The sequence below is a fragment of the Euleptes europaea genome, chromosome 15 (genome assembly GCF_029931775.1).
Source record: "Euleptes europaea isolate rEulEur1 chromosome 15, rEulEur1.hap1, whole genome shotgun sequence".
NCBI lineage: Eukaryota > Metazoa > Chordata > Lepidosauria > Squamata > Sphaerodactylidae > Euleptes > Euleptes europaea.
In genome coordinates, this window is record NC_079326.1 from 54,890,722 (window position 1) to 54,909,099 (window position 18,378).

General features: G+C 46.3%; 1 protein-coding gene across 1 annotated transcript in view; it reads left to right on the top strand.

The window, feature by feature from the left end:
• The window catches only part of GLS (glutaminase), a 54,589-nt gene extending 45,128 nt beyond the window's left edge, over positions 1-9,461 (top strand). The window contains exons 14-17 of the mRNA XM_056861091.1: positions 5,796-5,857; positions 6,852-6,928; positions 7,021-7,084; positions 9,116-9,461. Coding sequence (XP_056717069.1) covers positions 5,796-5,857; positions 6,852-6,928; positions 7,021-7,084; positions 9,116-9,272 — 360 coding nt within the window. The 3' untranslated portion in view covers positions 9,273-9,461. The remainder of the gene's footprint in view (positions 1-5,795; positions 5,858-6,851; positions 6,929-7,020; positions 7,085-9,115) is intronic.
• The last annotated feature ends 8,917 nt before the right edge of the window (positions 9,462-18,378 follow it).

Here is an 18,378-nt window from a genome sequence, read left to right on the forward strand (position 1 = left end):
GCCACTTGTTTTTAGAAAGTGGGCGGGGCCAGGTGGGGCTTTTCGCCAACAGGGCTTTGGATCGGCCATTGGAGAGTTGATTGGCTGTACGGGATATTTAAAAATGTTGCTTTGGCAGCAGCTGCCAACACAAGGATCTTTACTGTGTTACTGAAGGTAAACTGTGGCAGCCATTTTGTGGCTGCCCCCACCACACTGGGTCAAAATTACAGAGGTGCCCGCAGGCTCAAAAAAGTTGTATAACAAACTCCAGGAGAACATGGTCACTCCCACCTAAAGATCCCACTCCTACCCCATAAACCAAGTCATCATTATTGGTTAAGATCAGATCCAAAATGGCTGTTCCCCTTGTCGCTTCTTCCACTTTTTGGACTGTGAAGTTGTCTGCAAGGGAAGTGAGGAATTTGTCGGACCTAATTGTTTTGGCAGAGTTAGCCTTCCAACAGATGTCAGGATAATTCAAATCTCCCATTACTACTACATCTTTCTTTTTTGAATGTTTGGACATTTATCTTCATTTGCTTCACCAAATGGCCAGCGGATTGGACAGAAATGGTTGATCCTTACAGCTTAGCTCACGAGTTAGGTATCCCCTCCGCCCATATCAATGGCAGCACTTCAAGGCTATGTATGCTTTTAATGGCTTCTTATAGATCGGGGTGTCAAACATACGGCCCATAGGCCAGATCCAGCCCCTTGAGAGCTCTTATCCAGCCTGCGAACCAGCCGAGGCAGCCACCAAGGGACATTTATGTCATATCCAGCCCTCATGACAATTGGGTTCGACACCTCTGTTATAGACAGTAGACAAAATTGGTGGTGATTCCAGTGGCTGTAACAACTAGCAGGCTAGCCTCCAAGGGCCACACAGGTGTCACCTAGTGCTGTCATCTTCTGAAAGAAGTGTGGGAATCTGCAAGGACTTCTCTGCCACCCCTGCTTGCTGTTCCAGATGATCCACAGTAGCAGCATTGAGGAATTTCCCCCATCATCCTCTGGATGCATTTTGAACAAATCTGCGTTTTTTGATACAAGCTAGGTTATCATGGGTCAAAAAAGAATGTGTTTTCCAGGAAAACCTGAGGATGCACTGCCAACCATGCACTCCAGAAGGGGAAGTTTGAACTTGAGTTGATCCTCACCCCAGGGACTCACTAACTCTCCCAGTCTAGAACTGGCTGAGGTCCTTCCAGTCGACCTTCAACATCGTAGATGGGCATAGCTCCAAATTACGCATGATGCTTTCTGTCAACATGTAATATTCTTTGGTAGTTCCTTGAAGTACTGTTTCAGGAATAACTCCAAGAATGCCTCACTCTCCAGTGCCCAGGTTTCCGCTCATTTTGCCCATATTTTCTGGATTTGTGTTTAACCAGCATCCAGTAAACAAGGGGAAGATACGTGGGGAGAGCAAGGTGACCTCTGACGGTCGGAAAATGTCAGCATAATCAAAGCAAAGCCTCGACATAGTCGGCGCGATGACTGCGAGGAAACAGCCATGCATGAATGGCCTTTGTCTCTTGGCTTGCAAACCCTACACGGCAACCCTAAATTGACGACAGCACTTTCCGTCATCAAACGTTGCCCTTGGTACTCAGTGGCAGGCCAACTTGGCCCAGTAAATACAGCATCTTTCGGATGCAAATTGAGATCCTGTGTGGTACCTGCCCATGCCGAATGATGGCTCTGAGAGTCTCTCTCCACCTCAATCTGTCAATGGACCAAGTTACACAGGATAATGAGACAGTTTTTAAGCACTATCGTGGTGATATTTTCCCCCCTTGGGTACATGCATTTTATTAAATTTATTGTTAACAATATTACAATAAACAAAATAACGAAAAAGGAAAAAAACAAGACAAACACAGAGACAAAAAGATACGTTTTCATTTGTATCGAATATAAATCTAATTAAGAAATTACAACCTGTTCTCTAGCTACATAGACAAATTATTTTTTAAATTATTCTTACAACTAAAAAATCAAACTTTATCATACCTACATTTTTATTCTTCTACTGTTCAAACCCACAAATCATCAATTCGTTCTTTTCCGTATTAAGCAAAAAGTCCATAAATGGTTTCTAAGTTTCTGCAAACTTAGAGAAGTTATTTTCTCTAATCAAAGCAGTCAGTTTGGCCATTTCTACTAATTCCAACGTCTTGACAAGCCATTCTTCTATTGTAGGTATGTATGGATGTTTCCATTTATGCACATATAATATTCTTGCTGCTGAAATCATATATAATAGCAGACATCCATATTTTTTCCCCAACTGATTATCCATAAAACCCAAAAGATACATTTCTGGTTTCATTTGTATGTTAACCTACCGTGGTGATATTTTTATGTCATAGCGATTTTAGAGCAAACTTGGTCTTTGTGTTTGACAGCCCTCCCAAGGAACTTAAAAGAAATTTCCTCCCCGGCGGAACACCAATCCAGCTTCGCTACAAACCCGCTCACCTCGCCCAGTTCAGAAACTATTTTTTGAATATTTGAGTTAATCCCGCGTTGAGCCGGATTAGCGAGGGCACATCCTGTTAACAATAGGTGCAAAGGCCCTGCGAGGACAGCAGCTGTCGCCGCGTTCCGCTTTTGGACGCTTGCCCTCGATGCGGCTCGCTGAGGGGCACGTCAGATCACACGGCAGCCTGGGAAACGGTCTGCGTTCTTAATGGGGCAGTGTCGCTTTGACACAGTTAAAACCAAAGATGACTTTCCGGGGAGCAAAGAGATGGCTCTAGAGGAGACACGGGAGACTCTGCAACTAACACTCTTTTAGAATGAAACTCTCTGACCTTGCTCTGCAGACTATGAATCCCTTTTAGGATATCTCTCCAAATGCTCTTTTAAGTATTTGAAGGGCTGTCACTTACAGGAGGGCAGGGAGCTGTTGCAGTTCTGGAGGCCTCACTTCAAAAAGGATGTGGACAGAATGGAGCGGGGGCAGAGGAGAGCGAGGAGGATGATCAGGGACCTGGAGACCGAGCCCTCCGAGGAAAGGCTGAGGGAGTTGGGAATGTTTAGTCTGGAGAAGTGGAGGTTGAGGGGGGACAGGATTGCTCTCTAAGCATTTGAAGGGCTGTCACTTTGAGGAGAGTGAGCCCCGTGGTGCAGAGTGGTAAGCTGCAGTACTGCAGTCCAAGCTCTGCTCATGACCTGAGTTCAATCCCAACAGAAGTTGGTTTCAGGTAGCCGGCTCAAGGTTGACTCAGCCTTCCATCCTGCCGAGGTTGGTAAAATGAGTACCCAGCTTGCTGGGGGTAAAGGGAAGATGACTGGGGAAGGCACTGGCAAACCACACCGTAATCAAAGTCTGCCTAGTAAATGTCGGGATGTGACATCACCCCATGGGTGAGGAATGACCCGGTGCTTGCACAGGGGACTACCTTTACCTTTACCACTTTGAGGAGGGCAGGGAGCTGTTCCTGTTGGCAGCAGAGGATAGAACTCACACTAGTGGGTTTAAATTATTGGGGGAAAGGTACTGGCTGGATATTAGGAAAAACTTGTTTACGGTAAGAGTTGTTCAGCAGTGGAATCGGCCACCTAGGGGGGTGGTGAGCTCCCCCTCACTAGCAGTCTTTAAGCAGAGGCTGGACAAACACTTGTCAGGGATGCTCTTGGCTGATCCTGCATTGAGCAGGAGGTTGGACTAGATGGTCTTTATGGCCCCTTCCAACTCTGATTCTGTGATTCCAAGCCTTGACCCTCTGTGCTATATTTGTTGGCTCTCCAGGGCAACTTTTTGGCTACTGGGTGAAACAGGATGGTGGACTGCATGGACCACCGGCCTGATCCAACAGAGCTCTTCTTATGTTCCAACTAAATCTGTTGAACACTAAATTCATGTAGTTAAACCCATATTTTGCCCCTGTGTATGTTCTGGTTATTTCAGTGGGCCCGGGAGAGCCTGTTATAGTTAGACAGGGTACTGAAGGTCAGATCTGAAAGCCAGACGAATTGAATTAACCAAGCTGTAAAAGCTTACTGAATAGAATACACAATGCGTACCCTGTTCAGAATGAGCAGCACGCACTTTACAATTTGGAAATCCTCTGCTTTAGAGAAACAATGAGCAAGAATCTTTGGTGACTATCAATCTTTTCCTCTGCCTTGATGTCATAAGCAAGGACTTTTCAACAACTTAAACATTTACATTGGAGAGATGGTTCTGCTTCCCCTTTTCCTCCCGGTGAGACCATGTGAAAAGATTAAAAGCTGCTAATATCTGTATTTCATCAAAGATCTGAACTTCTGTGACAAATAGGTCGTCTGTCTGGCCAGAATCTGTTTGTCCTCTGTCCACAACAGGATTAATTCTGTCAGGAAGGTCCAATATGGAATAGAAAAACGGGTTATTCCAATCTAAATCCAGGGGTCCAAGTTCCCAGATGCTCTAGGTGGCGTTCTTGTAAGGTTTTAGGGTTTCGGTCACATGCTCCATCTATGTTCATGCGTGTTATTCACATCTCTCTTCCATTTATTTATTTAAATAGGGGGAGCGCACCACCTCCCTAGGTAGCTGATTACACTGTCGACCAACTCTTACTGTAAAAAAATTTTTCCCTAATATCCAGCCGGTACCTTTCTGCTCATAATTTAAACCCATTATTGCGAGTCCTGTCCTCTGCTGCCAACAGGAACAGCTCCCTGCCCTCTTCTAAGTGACAGCCCTTCAAATACTTAATAAGAGTAATCATGTCCCCCTTCAACATCTGTTGTTTCTTCACGTATGTGCTTTGATACGGTTTCATCTTCACGTTGTTTCTTCTTCACATGCATGCTAGGACACTGTACTGCAATATAACCATACAAATATTATCCCCCTATTTTAAGCACCCCCTTTTGTTCCCTTTACCTAGTACGCAGGGAAATCATTGTGTGGTGAAGTTTGAAAGGTCAGTTGAGCAGTGAATTTCTCCAGCCTGCTCCAGCTGTCTTACGGTTTCTCCTCCCTCTTCCTTTTTAAGCAATCGGGATTAAACCTGCCTGGACCTTTCCCCTAATATCTACCCAATAAAAAGGGCTGGATGATTCATAAAGAAAACATAAAGTGTGGATTCAGAAGAAAATCTTGAACACACAGGGGACATTCGATCGATATAATAATAAGTGGAATTTTTTATAAGCCTGCAACAATCTGTGGTAATGAGGCAGAAAAAAATGTGTGGGGAAATGGTGCCTGCAAAGGGCTGAAAGTGTGGCAATTGTGCCCATTCGTGTGGGGAGGGCTGTGGCTCAGTGGTAGAGCAGGACATGAGAATGGGGAAAGAAGGATGGCAAGGCCTCAGTAGACTGGATAGAGCTATTTGCTTGGAAGTTGTCCCGTTCAAACTATCCATAGAAGAAGAAGAATTGTTACAGTCCAGGGGACAATCGTGACAGGTTTGGGACCAATGAAGAAATGTGCTTTGCCAGACAACAGCCTATCTCTAGACACCGAGGGGCAGTTCTAACATGGCCACCTTACAATCACCTTCCCTCCCCCCCCCACACACAACAGACACCTTGTGAGGTAGGTGGGGCTGAGAGCAATAACAGAGCTGTGACTAGCCCAAGGTCACCCAGCTGGCTTTGTGTGTAGGAGTGGGGAAACAAATCCAATTCACCAGATCAGAGTCCACCAAACCACCACTCTTAACTACTCCACCATGCTGGCTCTCAATGTAGCTTAGTCATGGCCGATAAGGTCAGCAGAAGAATTTCAAGCGCATCTTACCGTTTTTGTGTTGTTTTTCAAGCTTTCCAAGAAAACCCCTTTTCAATATATATTTGTTTTCTATTTGCAGGTGAAATCTGTCATAAACCTCTTGTTTGCTGCCTACACGGGAGACGTCTCAGCACTGAGGAGGTAAAAATGACTTTTGTCTAGTAAAAATGACTTTTGTTTAGTGTCATGACAAATGACACAGGAGGTGTGGGTGTGTCAATACCTGAGCCAAGTGGCTGGAGAGAGAAATGACGTAATGGCATTGTGCGGCGCTCTAGGAATTTCCCCAGTCTCTGTGGTAAAAATCACAGGGATTAGTGGAATTCCTAGAGCATTGTGTGACATTGTGTGACACCATTATATCACCCAGAAGTGACATCACGGTATCATGCGACACCCCCCCACCCCCTTTTGTTCCATTGAGTGAAGGTGTGAGGCAGAGCAGCTGGGGCAATTCGGAAAGTCTAGGGGAAGAAGATATTTGCTGTTCCCCCCTTCTTGTAACAGATCCTCCGTGTTGTATCCCATGCAGCTCTGGAGCAGTGGGAAGCAGGAAGCTCTGCTTGAGGTGTATATACCTCTTAGACCAGGGGTGTCGAACACATTTGTTACGAGGGCTGGATATGATATAAATGTCACTTGGTCGGGCCGGGCCAGGCCTTGCCAGCCCAGATTGAGAATGGGGGGCATGGCTGGCTTGTGGGCCAGATAAGAGCTCTCAAGGGGCTGGATCTGGCCTGTGGGCCATATATTTGACACCCCTGCCTTAGACCTTAAGTATTTATTATTCGAGCAATATTGCCTGGTTTGTCCATTGCTCCAGTAATATGACCCTCTTTTTCGCTCTTCTTGTTGTGTTCGATTTGGTGCTTTAAATCAGAAGTGATTTGGGGAGGGGCTGTGGCTCAGTGGTAGAGCATCTGCTTGGCGTGTTCGATCCCCAGCATCTCCAGTTAAAGGGACTAGGCAAGTAGGTGATGTGAAAGACGTCTGCCTGAGACCCCGGAGAGCCGCTGCCGAGTAGACAATACTGACCTGGATGGACCAAGGGTCTGATTCAGTATAAGGCAGCTTCATGTGTTCATGTGTTTATGACACGATTGAGCTCTTCTGTTTTTCCATCTTTCCCATTTAGATTTGCGTTGTCAGGCATGGATATGGAGCAGAGAGACTACGACTCCCGGACGGCATTGCACGTCGCTGCCGCAGAAGGTCAGGGCCGTGAATAGCGCTCGAAATCGTGATTGCATTTAGCATGCCTAAGAACCCAGCGGGGATATTCAACTGTCCCTTTTGTATTGTAGGTCACGTAGAGGTAGTTAAATTTCTGCTGGAAGCCTGCAAAGTGAATCCTTTCCCCAAAGACAGGTGAGCATCTGTAATTAAAAGTCCGGTTTGGAGGGAAGGGGGAACTGTCAGTTATCTCATGGCCACCTCTACTTCAAAAGCAAAGAATTCTTGTGCTGAAAAGCTGGAACGCTACAAGGGAACCTGATGAGAATTCTGTCTGAGGTTTAGCACAAACCATTACCCATTTTTAAGCTAGCCATCTGTTAACTCTTCTGTCAAGAAGGGGAAAAAACTCCAGAAATTCCAGGCTCGTTCCCAATATTTAGAGAACAGAATGTCTGTTGTGTTCCTTCTGAGAAAAACAGAAAGTCAAGCAGATGTTATTAAGCCTAGGTAGGTAACATTTTCTGTTATATTAAGATCTTATCGGCCTGTGTACTTGAACAAAGGTAACAAATGCAGCCGGATCTGGTACTGACTCTGGCATTGCTAAATTCATTAATTTCAGTGAGCTTGTGTGCACCTAACTTAGGATCGGGTGGTTAGTGGGACCCTGGGAACCCGGCAGGCGGAATCTCCTGCTCTTGGGACTTCCGTGAACCGCATCCACCCATGTTCTTCATGGTTCCATAATCATTAACATCACTTGCATTTCTTCTCCACCCCCGTTTTATTGCTTTCAACGCACACAGAATGTTCTGCTAGAGTGAAACAAGTTTGCGAAATGACTCCTGTATTTACAGCATGCAGGGCAGAGCAGGTCTCCTTCAAACCTCTCGACCTTCTCGCCCAGAAAGCGTGCTGCCAAATGTGACGAGTGCACATTTGCGCAGTGTGGCCGTTTTTTCCTCCCGAAATGTTTTCCGTAGTCTACCTGAACCTGATCATTCCTTCTGCTGATCTCACACACTAGTGGGCTTATTAAAAAACAATTGAAAAAGGCGGCTAATGTCCCAAAAATCCTTCTGTCTGGAAATTTTCCGTCAGATCCAGCTTCCTCCAGCATGGCAGAGAAAAGCTCAGAACTTGTAGCTGCCGGTGCGGCTTGCTTCGTGGCATTGCAAACCCACTTCGTGCAAAAGGCTGCTTGGTATTTGGAAGGCTTGCTTAGAGCTACATGAGGACCCCTTCCGGGGCAGGCTGGGCCTGGCGGTTATAGGTCAGGGCGGCCAGTTGGTTTGCAAGCCTCCACAGAACTGCTTTCAACATATTTTTGGACTGCCTTTTGGGAGGAGAGAACAAGTTATGTGAAGCCTCCTGCCTCTCTGCAAATTGGTGCAGGGGCCGTCTGTTAGGGGAGGGGTCATGGCTCAGCGGCAGAGCATCTGCTTAGCATGCAGAAGGTGCCAGGTTCAATCCCCGGCAGCACCAGTTAAAGGGACTATGCAAGTAGGTGATGTGAAAGACCTTTGCCTGAGGCCCTAAAGAGCCGCTGCCGGTCTGAGTAGACAATACTGACTTTGATGGACCGAGGGTCTGATTCAGTAGAAGGCAGCTTCATATGTTCATGTGTTAGCAGTTCTTTGGGCGTTGAGATGCTGAAATCTAAGCGGGGGAGCCTGGCTGTCCCCAAACCCAAGTTGGCCAAGCCCATGTGCGCCAGAGTTTAAGCCCCATCTGTCTTGATTTTAAATTGCTTTAATTGAGAATTGTTGTTTTAATTAATATTGTACAGACGGAATGTTTTATTGTATTTTACAATATATTGCTGTCGTTACCTTGGCCAGGAGCTAACTCTAATAAATAAATAAATACTTGTTTTGATAAAAGACAGCTAAATTCAAGTCCAGGAGCACCTTAGAGGCTAATTTGATTTTCCGGGTGAGAGTTTTCAACAGCCAAAGGCCCTTTCGTCAGATATCTGATATTTGACAAAGGGAGCTTTGACTCCCAAAAGCTCGTACCCCAAAAACCTTGGTCTGTAAAGTGCTACTGGACCTGAATCTAGCTCTTCTTCTGCAGACCAACATGGCTACCCTCTGAAACCAGGACACAAGTGTAATTGATCACATTTGTTCAAGAGCGTTTCTGTGTATAGATTTAGGTATCCTCCAATACGCCTGTTTGCAAATATTTCTCTTCTTTCCTTGAAAACATGTCTCATTGCAGATGGAACAACACTCCTATGGATGAAGCTTTACACTTTGGACACCACGATGTGTTTAAAATTCTTCAGGAGTATCAAGTCCAGTACACCCCTCCAGAAGACTCCAGCAACGGAAAGGAAAATCAAACTGTACAAAAAAACCTAGACGGCTTACTATAATAACCCTCTTCTTCTAGATCCAAGAATCAAATCACCTATCTTATTTAATTGTGGAGAATTGATTATGGAGAGCGCGTGTGTTTCTATTGGATAGTGATGTATATTTTACAGAAGTATCTCTTTGTTTCAGTGTTACTGGAGTTTTCTTCATTAACGCACACGGGGACAAATCTCATTTTTTCTCAGAAAAAAAAAACACCACAAAAATCCCCCTCCAAGAACCTCTCTCTCCATGTGAGCAATATTACCTCCTGCCTCACATAACTGATAAAGTACTAACCGTTGTTTGTTCTGTGCACAACTTTATTTATTTTATTTTGTTGTCGAGTGAAGCTTTACTCCGTGGTCAAGAATTCCCCCCGCTTTGCTTGCTTTTACAAAAATTAATGAATGAAGCACTGTCTGGAAAGCGTGCCTGTGTGGAACTGTGTGTGAGTGTCTGTATGGTCTAGCTAGTTTTCAAGAGTTGACGCTAACGTGGGCTTTGTCTGCGTGTGTCGAGCACTTAATGGTTCCCCCACTCCCTTTTCTCAATACCTGTTGGCATCATGTGATTCCCTCCCCCTCCAAAATATAGACTAGCAGTTTAAGTGGTCTAGGTTTACCTTTTCTTTGAAAAGCATTGCATCAGGGAAATCTGTTCAAAGGTTTGCTTGACCAAAAAATGTACAGCAATATGATTTGATCATCTCGTGTTAGACATGTATACGATGTTTGGTTCAAGTCCCTTTTGTCCCTCTAGTGGTGCATGTGTGTGTTTCCCTTTTCACATACTTTTTTTTTTAGTTGTTGGCAGCTTTTCTTTCAACTTTGCACACTTTGGTTTTTGTTTAGTCGTATATAACACCATGTCAGATCTTGGCCAATCTGTGTGGTGTCCATTCTTGGAACAGCAGAAAACTGCCTCGTCCACTCTTGAGAATCATGTATAAAAAACTGATATTGGTAATAATTTATCAACCTAGTGTGTGGGTAAAGATCCTGATGGTGAATTGACGGCCGTGGAAATCAAGGCTGTTGCAGTGGAAGCGGCCGAGTGGTATTCTGGCGAGGATCTTGCTGCTGTGTCGAGCTCATGATTCACACAGCTTGCGTGGTGGATCTAGATCAGGAGTGTTGAACTCAATTGTTACGAGGGCTGGATATGACATAAATGTCTGTTGATTGGGCCGCGCTATGCCTCGCCAGCCCAGATTAAGAGTGGGGGGTGGCCACCTTGGCTGCCTCGCAGGCCAGATAAGAGCTCTCAAGGGGCTATAGCCAGCCCTCGGATCTTATGTTTGACACCCTGATCTAGATCCTACAGGATCCAGGCTGCAATGGTGTTCTTTGTCCATCATGAGGTCACTGTCAATATTTACCATGCCAGCTTCTGGGGGGGGGGGGAAGGGCAGACTAAAACCTATAATTGAAAAATATCGCCACTGCTATAACCCTGGCTGTGTAAAGCAGGCTAGAGCAAGCTGCCGTTGGCCGACTCCTGCATTGCCCATTTCTCTTGTCAAATCATAAGAATGGGGAAGAGGTGACAGCTTTAGCTTGTGCCAAAGCACCACATGCAAAATATGGGGGGGAGGGGGGAGGCGAAGCCCCCGAGTAGGCCCTTGACTGACGTACCTTGTTGAACTAGCGTATTGGAACCCAGTTATCCTCACCATCGGAAATTCGGGCCTAGCTTTATTTTGTTGGTGATTGTCACTCCCCAGGATCCCCCTTTACCTTTCCCACCCACTTTCTTTCAACCAACTCGGGAATGGAACATATGCAGGTCATGCGCCCTAGGCAGCATTGGTGAGACTTGTACAGCCTGCTGGCTCAGGCACAGAAAGGATGAAGCTGGCAGGCGTTTTTCTCTGAAACCAACCGTTCAGTTTTCATTCTGCACCTCGTCCGCTAACATGTCAACGTTGTGTGTTTCCCATAACGGCTCCTTTTTCTCCTCAACCAGTAATGTTACAAAGTAGATTATTATGTTACGCATATATGTATGCATATATATATATATATATTTAAGCATATATATGCAAATAAAGCCATTTTATCCAAACGCGTATATTCTCCCTCCGCTGGAGCTACTTCAACATCACTCTATTCTGCAAAGATCGCTTTAGTTCTATCTCACTGTCAGATGGAAGTTATGTTTTGTAAAGTTTTCATGTCCCTTTGGTTGGGATTTCTTTTAAAATGTACCCTTTATTTATGCACCATTCCTCAGTTCTGCTGTTCATGGTTGTTTGGTTAGCCTTTTTTGTTTTTGGATACCAAAAGCTGACATTGTTTTGCTCCAAAGAACCCCACTATTTACAGTAGCTGCGTTTATCACGGCAACTAGAAGCGATTAGGCCAACTTTGTGCTTCATCCGCAATTATTACAATGGACTTAGAATCACCCGTTCCATATTTTTGTGGGTAAACGTGTTGTATTTGGGACAATGTCCTTTTTTAGCTGCAGAGCTGGACTACCAACGACTGTTTTTAGTGACCCTGATTGTGATTGATTTGGCTTGATATTTGACAAGGACCTTTTATTGTGGAGAATTAAACCGTGATGAATGTATTTGCTTCTGACAAGTTTCCCATGATTGAATAGGCTTAACAATACTTGAGGTGTACCAATTCTGAAAATAAGAGGTTATTTTCAGGATGAGACAAATGAGATGGTGTTGCTTTTTACAACATAATAAACGAATACCAAAAAAAACACCCCTCTCCAGAAGTTGTGGTCTTGGTTCGCTGGTGTTTGTCTTTTCTGTCGTGAAACCAAATGCATGTTTCAGGGGTACCCAACCTTTTCAGTGTCCTGTAGAGGTTAAAAGCGGTAGACTCTAATCTGGAGAACCTGGTTTGATTCCCTCACTCCTCCATATGAAGCCTGTTGGATGACCTTGGGCTAGTCACAGCTCTGTCCAAACTCTCTCGGCCCCACCTACCTTACAAGGTGTCTGTTGTGGGGAGAGGAAGGGAAGGCGATTGTAAGCCGGTTTGATTCTCCTTAAGAGGTAGAGAAAGTCGGCATATAAAAACCAACTCTTATTATTCTGATTCTTCTTTTCAGCCCATGGGCAAGACATTACAAGAAAGCATATGTAGCTGACATTGATAATAGGTGGAGGGGACACCTAACTCATTAACTAGGCTGTAAGGATCGACCGTTTCTGTCCTAACCACTGGCCGTTTGGTGAAGCAGATGAAGATAAACAGGTTGAAATTGAGTCCTAAGAAGACAGAAACAAGCTGGCAAGGAAATCAGAATGCTCTAGAAGAAGGCCAGACAGCAAGGGGGCTAGTAGTGAACCTGCTGGACCCAGCATTTAGCTCAGGAGTGTTTGTGAACCGAGCTTCAATTACTTGAGAAGCAGGTGGCGGCTGTAGCGCAAAGCACCTTTATAAGGTACATCCATTGAATCAGCAAAGACTTTTTTCACCCCCTCTTCTGAGATAGGACTCTAGCTATTGTTAGCCATTCTCCTGTAGCTTCTAGGACAGGGGTCCCCAACCTTTTGGAGCCTGCAGACAAAACACTTGGAAGGCACCAGGACAGTAGATTACAAGACTGGTTTTGTCTTTCAGCAGGATGGCCTGGAGCCTTGATCGTCTCCTACATACATCAAGTTTATTCCCGTTACATTAAGGCAGCGGCCGGCAACCGTTACTTTTATGAGTGATCTATTTGAATAATGCTACCAAAGTTTGTTCTCCCCTAGAACCAGACCACGGGTATGGAAGAGCACCAGAAATCAAGTGATGAAAATCCTACGAAATAAAAGCGTCTTTGTTTTTAAAGGGAAATTCTATGAAATCTTCCTTAAATCTTTTCCTGGGTCGAGCTCCCGTTAGCTCTCCTTCTGGAGACCCCGGCCTAAGGTGTCACGTAGGAGTAGTTGGGAGACAGGAACCAAGGAGGAAGGAAGGGCAAATGCCTCTAGAAACTGGGATACGGCAGGTGAGTGAAGATCAGCGGTAGCCCGAAGATGTGGTGGTCAGGTACCCATGTCAGCTTAACTAGGCAACTTTGCCTTCTTGTGGTATCCACCCTGTGGCACCACATGGTTGCAAATTCTCTCCCCCCTTCTGAATCAGGCGCTGTCACTCTTGAGCTTCCACTGTAACCCTGACCTGGATGCCCACTTCGCTGTCCCCTGCAGCAAGGGCATCACTGCCCAATGTTCGGGGACGAGAGCCAGCACGGTGGATAAGAGTGTCAGACTGAGATGTGGGGCACTAGGTTCGAATCACCACTCTTTAATGGAAGCTGGTTGACTGATCTCGGGCCAGTCACACACGCTCAGCCCACCCTACCTCGCAGGTTCGTTGTGAGGATAAAGGAGGAGGGGAAAGCAATACCCGGAAGCCACATTAGGTCCCCAGCATGGAGAAAAGCGGGGTATAAATAATTTTAAAAAAATCACCGCCTTGCCACCGGCGGTCTTAATGGCGGCCCCACTCACGGCAACCTGCCTAGCTTCTAAGGCAACCATGCACCCTGATCTCGCCTGGCACCAGGAGACAGCTGGCACACAGTGCAGTCTCCAAAGAAAGCAGCACAAATATTTCAATTTCACAGGGTTAACAAATCGGTGGCTGTGGAACGCCCCCTTTATTTTTCGGCGTGCATCATCCAACCACTGAGCGCGGACAGAAACTTACAGGGAAAAAGAAGGGGCGGCAGCTGCAAAGGCAACAGTTAAGACCTACTTACTGAACAACTAATTCCGGAAAGCAAATGAAGCCTTTGTTTTTTCGGGAAGCGGTTCTTTCAGCAAACACAAAGGTAGAGCTTGGCAGGTCCGGTGGTTTACTGCAGAGTACTACGTTGCTTGGTCCTCTTGGCAAAGACCAGTTGACGACTGTTTCAAAGCCTCGCTAGGACCTCGACTAGCAGATAGGAAAGTGTCTGGTGCTTCTACGCAGGCTCCCTTAAGGGTCCCAGCTTGAACACATCTGGAAGGGAAAAAAAACCCAAAACACAGCTTATGTTAACCACAACAAAAAATATACTTTATGCTATGCTGCATAGAACTCTCCTTGTCAACGAAACAAGAAATGCATCTCCCCTCCGCCTTCCCTGTTTTTTGCCACATTGGTTACATGCATGTGGGAATAAAATCGTAACACAGGGTTTCCTGATCTTTGAGAGCTTATGGGGGCACCTTTGGGATTTTGAGGGGTGGGGGGGCACTACCCCAAAATGGCTGCTGCAGGAGGTAGAGCCAAATGGAATACCTTCCTCCTCACCTGGGAAGAAGGAAACCTTGAAGGGGGAAATGGAATCACACACTGCCTCGGAAAAGCCTACATGCTTACTAGTCCTCATCCTCCAATGGGAAACCTTTTCATTTGAATGAGGGCAGCCAATAGCCAGCCCTGCCTTACAACAGACCCACTCACTTTCCGAAAAGCTTGGTGGGCATCAAGGAAAGTACCGGCTGGCGCCCAGGTGCCCACAGGCAGCACGTTGGGGGACGCTGCAATAATACAACAAAAAGTACCAGAAATGTGCTGGATCCTCTGTAATTGACCATGAACGGGGTGATGGATCTGGACAGGAGAGACCTTGGGTCTACACCCCCACTCTGCAACCCAGCTTATTAGCTCGCCTTGCACAGATCACTGGTTTTCACTCAAGCCTCCCTTACACGGCAGCAAGCAAAAAATGGCCTCCGTTCTTTGGAGGAAATCTTGATGACAAAAGCAACAAATAAATCCACGGGAGATCGTTCCTTAGAGAACTAGATTGGAGGGGTGTGTGCGCATCGGAAGGTCCGCGTGTCAGTTACTCACCATAATTTCGGCCGGGCTCACCACCCGAGAGAACTCATCAAAATCCTCCGGGGACATGGGCAGAAGGTTGTCCGGAGTCTGCAGTCTGGACGAGTGGCTGGAAGACAAGAAGGGAGACGAGAGAGAAGAACAGGACAGATCTAATGAATGCACAGCAGCAATCGAGCAGCCGTCCTCGGTTATAATATTCCTCTACCCGCCCTGCCCCCCCCCCAATTGGCATTCTTACATTTATCAAGGCAGAGGCTACAAATGTGGGCCAGAAACAAATTACGCCTGTTAACAAACCCAGGGAGGAGACCGAATTTGCTCGCCTCAAGGCAGGAACCACCCTGTCAACGTGGCACCAAAAAACCCAATTAAGCCCCATCTTCATAAGAACGTAAGAAAAGCCCTGCTGGATCAGACCGAGGCCCATCAAGTCCAGCAGTCTGTTCACACAGTAGCCAGCCAGGGGCCTCAAGGAAGCCTGCAAACAAGACGACTGCAGCAGCATTTATCCTGCCTGTGTTCCACAGCACCTAATATAATAGGCATGCTCCTCTAATCCTGGAGAGAATAGGGATGCATCATGAATAGTATTCATTTTGACTAGTGGCCATGGATAGCCCTATCCTCCATGAACATGTCCACTCCCCTCTTAAAGCCTTCCAAGTTGGCGGACGTCACCATATCATGGGGCAGGGAGTTCCACAATTTAACGATGCATTGTGTGAAAAAATACTTCCTTTTATCTGTTTTGAATCTCTCACCCTCCAGCTTCAGCAGATGACCCCGCGTTCTGGTATTATGGGGGAGGGAGAAAAGTTTCTCCCTGCCCGCTCTCTCCACACCATGCATGATTTCATAGACCTCTATCATGTCTCCCCTTAACCACCTTCTTTCTAAGCTAAACAGCCCTAAGCGTTCCTTCATGAAGGAACGAATCCCAGTTCCTCAGAGACTCTTTGTTTTCAGCTGTGAACCCCAGAGAGGTCTCTCTCAGAAGGGATCAGCTCTGGTGGAATACCTGTTCCTCCTTCACACATGCTGAGGCAGGGTCTCCCATGGCTGTGAAGGTATGAAGAACAACACAAGCCACATCAGTGTTGTTCTTTGCAAGACTCTCATTTTCTGTCCTCAGGTGTTTGCAGAGTTTTGAAGGGCTGCAATTGGGAGAATCTCAGATTGGGCCTAATACCTCTTCAGACTGAAGCATATGGGATATTGGGGGTCGCATCTGCATGCCCCCACACAAGGCAGAAACACTCCCCGAATACAGAAAAAGAGCGTGACCAGGAAAACAGATGCAGCCAACATCTTCCTATGCTAGTTAACCGCAGAATGTCTCTGAACTGCTGTTTGAGGGCAGTTGTGGCTTTAAGTCAGTGCCCTAGAATGGGCAGTGGCTCCAAAGACACAAAAGAGCCAGAAGGTATGCTAAAGAATGCACTTTTTTCCTAATGCACTCCCCCCCCCCCAATTTCATGCATAACACTACAACTTCATCGTACCAGCGGAAAGATCAACTCCTTTCCCTGCTCATATACGGTGAGCAATATCATGCTAGAGAATAGGCTATGCCTATACTGAGAATTGAGCCAGCGTGACACAGTGGTTAAGAGCGGCGGACTCTACTCTGGAGAACTCGGTTTGATTCCCTACTCCTCCGCGTGAAGCCTGCTGGGTGACCTCGGGCCAGTCACAGTTCTCTCCGAACCCTCTCAGCCCTCGTGGAGGCAGGCAGTGGCAAACCACCTCCGACCATCTCTTGCCCCTTCGGGGTTGCCATAAGTCAGCTGTGACTTGATGGCCCTTTCCACCACATACTGGGAATCACTTCATACCCAGGCCTGCTTCTAGCCGACAGACATGCCTAGAAGCATTTGGTTTATGGTTCTAGAGCAGTGGTCCCCAAACTTTTCGGGCCACTGCCCCCTTGGTTCCACAGACTCAACCCCAGTGCCCCTACCCTATCCTATAACAATCATTCAAAATAGGGGTTTGCATGACTCACCAAAGAAGATAATAGCAATAAAATTTCAAAACAGTAACAATTAATTGTGCATCTATTCAAAATCAGATTAAAACTTTTTAGTGGAAATTTATTCAACAAAACTGGTGAACTTGATCCAGTAGTACCAGCTCTTCAAAGTCTGGGAAAAAATTCTGATAGTTTCCAAATTTGCCAGGCTGGTGCCATAGCTCGATCTATTGTAAATTAGTGAACAACACAGTTGAAGGGGCCCGCCTCTAGTGCCCCCATGCTGCCCTTTTGCCTCTTAGTGCCCCCCTAGGTAATCCCACTGCCCCCCAGGGGGTGGTTCTGCCCACTTTAGGAACCACTGATCTAGAGCATCTTTGTGGTAGGCTGATTATTTTGTGAGCCATTCCGAGGAGCTTTTAGCAGCCTGTAAATGTGAGAATAATGAAAAGTGAGCATTGATAACACCTCCCCACACCAAAAAAAAAAAACTAAAGACACAGGCTGAGCCTTCAGGTTCACAATCTAAGAGGCAAAATTAGAAGAGCCGTAGGGAGACCAGGAGGTTAATAAACAAAGAAATTAATCCAGCAGGTTGGGTCGAGCAGGTGCAGATGAGAAAATGAAGGACAAGGTTACCATGGGAGAAGTGAAATGGAGAAGGGGTGTGGAGGGAAAAGGACACGAAGAGAATATGGTATGTGTACAAGGAGAACGAGGAAGCCAGTGTAGACAGCACCAACGAGAAACGAGCATAACGGCGAGTGGAATTAATGAGATACGTGGCTGCATTTAAAGAGGGGAAAGGATCGCCGTTCCCCTCGCCCTGAGAATAGAGCCCTGCCCTGTGTGAAAGTGGTAAGCAGAAGAGAAGACCATAAGCAGCCTATTTTCACTGTAGACCCCCCCAAATTGCAAAGAAAATGGTTCCTTAAAGGAAGAAGCTAACTGTTGTTATAACCATGCAGCCTTTCTCTGGTTAGCTCTTCCCTTTCTGCCAGTTCTCCAAAGATAAGCGCTTGCCTCTGCAACTGTAGCCCCCTTCCTTTACTCCCCCCCAGCCACAAATCCTCGATAGTCGAACACTGCTAACCCCCTGAGGACTCTGCTTAGCCTTTACACTGCATTCAGTTAAAGAAGCACATTATACTGATGGAGAACATTCAACTGTTTATTTTGTTTTCAAGTGCAAGCGTGGGGCGGGAGTAGGTGGTAGAGTTCGGTGACGTGCAGGAATCCCTGAGTGGGAGGAGGGAGGATGGGGGAGGTCGGTCCACATGGTCACTTCCAGAATCAGCGCAGGTTTGGGACCCAGGGAGGCCGCTGGGCTGGGCTGGTCACTGGAAGCCACGTGGACAGGCG